This window comes from Plasmodium gonderi (genome assembly GCF_002157705.1).
Source record: "Plasmodium gonderi DNA, contig: Pgo-contig_47, whole genome shotgun sequence".
Classification (NCBI taxonomy): Eukaryota; Apicomplexa; class Aconoidasida; order Haemosporida; family Plasmodiidae; genus Plasmodium; species Plasmodium gonderi.
The window spans coordinates 3,585-7,823 of NW_021628981.1; the positions used below are offsets into that span (position 1 = coordinate 3,585).

Sequence of the window (4,239 nt, forward strand, 5' to 3'; positions counted from 1 at the left end):
TATAACATATTAATAACATAAATATATCCACTTATATTTCAATTATAAAACATAAATATTTTGAGTATATTGTGCAATAATAAAAATTTCATGGTAAATATAAATAATTATCAATAATTACCATATCAAACAAACTTATTATACATACTTAGTCGATATAATATAAATAATCCTTTATAAAGTATTTTAAAAAAAAATATATAATATATTGGTATGAATAAAAAATTAAGGATAAATAATCGTGAAATATATTAAATATGTAAGAATAAAATATAATAAGTAAACTTTTTTTAATAATATACACAAATAAAGTCTATTTAACATAAATAGTTAAGAGAAATTTTAAATATTCTTCATATACAATTAGTAGAAATCTATATGTTATATAAATAAAATGATATATGAAAAAAACGTACATGTAATATGTATCTGAAGAATATGCTAATTTGTTGTGAAATGAGCAATAATAATTTCAAATAATAAAAAATCATAAATAGTTAACATATTTCCTATTTATGCACATTATAAAACAGAAAATATATTAAAATTTACAGTCTTATTTAATGTGAATAATAATGGTTACTATTTTTAAGACACAAGAATAAGATAAGAAAATATGGACCATTATAGAGATAATATGTAAATTTTTAGTGGCCACGCCTAAAACAATAATACTCTTTAGAGAAATTTCATTTAAAATATATATAATTTTAAAACTGAGTTACATTGATACATTTACTATTAATTATAATTTTTTATACATTTAATTTTATATAATTAACTATTATTATAAAAAGAAAAATGCAAGGGATATTTAGTGTATGTAAAACAAAATAATACTTATTTATTTAATTTTTTTATTTTTAAATATTTGAAAAAAAAAAGTATGAATGAATATAAACATCTCTTGTATATTAATATGTTTTTTAAAATTGTAGGAAAATAATTTATCAGGTTTTCCTTCTACTATATACTATAATAAATTCATTCAAACACACAACGAATGCGAGGGTGATGACGAGGGATTAATTAAGGATATATTAAAAATTTATAATAGTATTAATGATACATCTTTCTTAAAAAATATTGTAGATGCTATATGTTATATGCCGCATCATTTCAAAAAGACTGGTAATGCATCAGAATTATTCGATTATTTTTACTATTGGTTCGGTAATATGATAGTTGATAAGGTATCTAACGATGAAGAGTTTAACTCAATTATGTTTTTACTGAAACCACTAATAAATATGGCTCTAAGAGAAAATAAATATAGGAGTCCAAATTTTTATATTAGTAGAGTTAAATTTAGAAATATGAAAATAATTTTCGATTATTCTAAAGATTATGGTAGTATTCAACATGCTCTTAGTGACAACAATAATAAATGTTTCAGTAAGCATAATGAATATATTGAAAAAGCTGTATCTACGTATGATTTAGTGCACAAAGCGTGCATTATGAATGAGAATACATCATATTGCAATGTATATAAGAAATCGTTCCCCAATTACAAAAATGATAAAAAATTAAATACTTTAAAATGTGATGTAAATGAAGAAAACCCCATGGCACATGACACAAGAGAAGATCATGCCCTGACACAAGGTTTTAGAGAAGCTAATAGCCTACCAATAGAAATTCCTTTACCCGATTCAAAGAATGTTAATAACATATCATTTGCGCGCTGGTATAGTTTATTCTTATTTTTCATGGGGATATCCATTGTATTTCCCCTATTATATAAAGTACATAAAAGAGTACATTAAAAATACATTTGACTCACTATATTTTAGATATTAAATGACAAAAATAAATATAATAATAAAATGTATTAATAAAAAATATATATAATTTACTCATTAGTTTACATCAGTAGGAACTTGGACAAACAAACTATTAAGAGATAGTGGAATGTTATTCAGTAAAATAAAAGATAAGGAGAAAAATATATTAAGAAAAGGATTTTATGAACCTGATCAATTAAATTCCTATAATAACTACTTTAATATATTATATAGACATGAATAATATCATCTGGCATAAAGAATTCAATTGGGGGAAATTTGCTAAATGATATGCTTTAAAAAAATTATTCTAATTAATAAATACAATTAAAATAAATGTTATACTAAATATATTTTCATAATAATTATCGAAAGAATGTTATATATTTTCTTTGTGAAAAAAATAATTTCGTCATTATATTAAAAATTTTGAAATACAAAATAAACTTATAATTTATATAATAAATGATCTGTTCATATATATGCATAATTATTTAACATTTAATTTTGTTTACATTTTCTTTATTTATAATTTGTATAGTATAAATGTTTAATTTAGTTTAAATAATCTCCATGTACAAGCATTGTGCGTATACATTAAAATAAGAATTCGATGCTTTCCTAATGAATTACAAGAAATTTTCTTTAGCATAGTTAACTTTGTTTCCTTAATTAGACAAAAAATTACCAGGGAAAAATAATATTAATTTAACAATTAATTATAATTAAACGATATAATATTATATAAAGTCTTCATATTATTGCTTTCATATTAATGAATACAAACTATATCTACCTTTTCCTTTAGTATTTAAAAAAATAAACAATTATTAAGGTAAATATTATATATGTGCATTATATTAAGATATAAACATATATTATATTTTTATATTGTAATTATTCTTCATTAAATATAAATAAAATACATTTTTTCTATTATATAGTTAATGATTTTACCGAAATTTTTTTTTTTATTCATAATTTTCAAATACAAGACTCATGTAATATTAATTAATAAAATTTTCTTTACATTTGACCAATATGAATAATTCATAAATAACATACAATTCTATTATTTATATGTATGTAACAACATGAAAAGCATTGATATTTAGAGTATATTTATTTAAATATTAATTTTTCAAGGAAATTATTGCCATTACAGGGTAAATTCTAATTCGTTAAGCCCTGAAATTTATCGCCTAATTTTACATTAGGATATAAACAATGTTTTATACAAAATATATTAGTAGATTTATTATATCCATTACGTCATAATCATTAATGAATGTTTAAATTTAAAATATATTAATATAAATATATATATCAAAAATATGGATAAATCATAAAAAATTAAATTAAAAATACAATTATAAAAAATGACTCTTTCTGTATTTCTAAAAATGTATATATAATTGTTTTGTTATATTTCATTATTTACACGAATAAAAAGTTAACATATATGGTACAAATTTAATTACATTATTATCTTTTATGTAAATGGGAATCATACTTTCCCATTTTATAATAATATTTTAACATTAGCACAAAATGTAGTTCCATTATTACTATATATATTAGGGATGATTTAAGAACATATTTAATTTATTCAAATTATATGAAATGAATTATTTAATATATAAAACATATGTTGGATCGTAATTAATAATAATATATATAAATTTTATGCTCATAGACATTAATTGTAGGAAAATTATATATAATTTTACATAAAATAAAAGATATATATGTAGGGATATGAGTGAATTATATTATTAAAATATGCATGTATAACAGCCGAAATCATATATAATTATTAAAGAATATCTACTGAATAAAAATTCTTTCCATATAATATATGTAGTTTTTGTTATAAAATATATACTTACTTTATTTACTCCTTATTATAATCCTCATGTAGTAAATTTTATAATATCATTAAATATATGTTTTAGTATTGAGATCACATTATTTATGCAATTCAATGAATTTCCGATTAGATATAGGAGCATTATTAATATTTTTTAATTATATACATGAATATATCAATAAATTTGTTATTTTTATATATTTCTTTTAAAACTTTACAAAATCTTTTTTTATTTTTTATTAGATATCCATATTGCCTTATAATCCTAATATGATATATTACAAAATTTATACATTAAAATGTAATAATCACTATATACAGAATTAGTATATATTAATAAATTAAAGAATCTCCTGCATGCACAAAAAAATAGGATGCATTCATGCATATATATATAAAACGTGCTTATGTATATATATGATCCACCTTGTTAAATTTAGTTCGAAATTTATTGAAGAGAATATCATTATAATAAAAAAAATTCCGAACTAAATTTTATAGCATATATATACGTATAACATTAATAAAACTATATATTATCTATGTAATGAATTATTTTGTGTAAAATTTTATCATTATTTT

At 19.3% G+C, this 4,239-nt stretch overlaps 1 protein-coding gene across 1 annotated transcript; it reads left to right on the plus strand.

The window, feature by feature from the left end:
• Positions 1-801: 801 nt before the first annotated feature.
• On the plus strand, positions 802-2,031 carry PGO_000515 (variable surface protein; the record flags this gene model as incomplete). The annotated part of the gene is made up of 3 exons (XM_028690784.1): positions 802-819; positions 939-1,748; positions 1,867-2,031. The coding sequence occupies 3 exons, from the start codon at positions 802-804 to the stop codon at positions 2,029-2,031; spliced, it is 993 nt and encodes a 330-aa protein (XP_028546585.1).
• Positions 2,032-4,239: the final 2,208 nt, after the last annotated feature.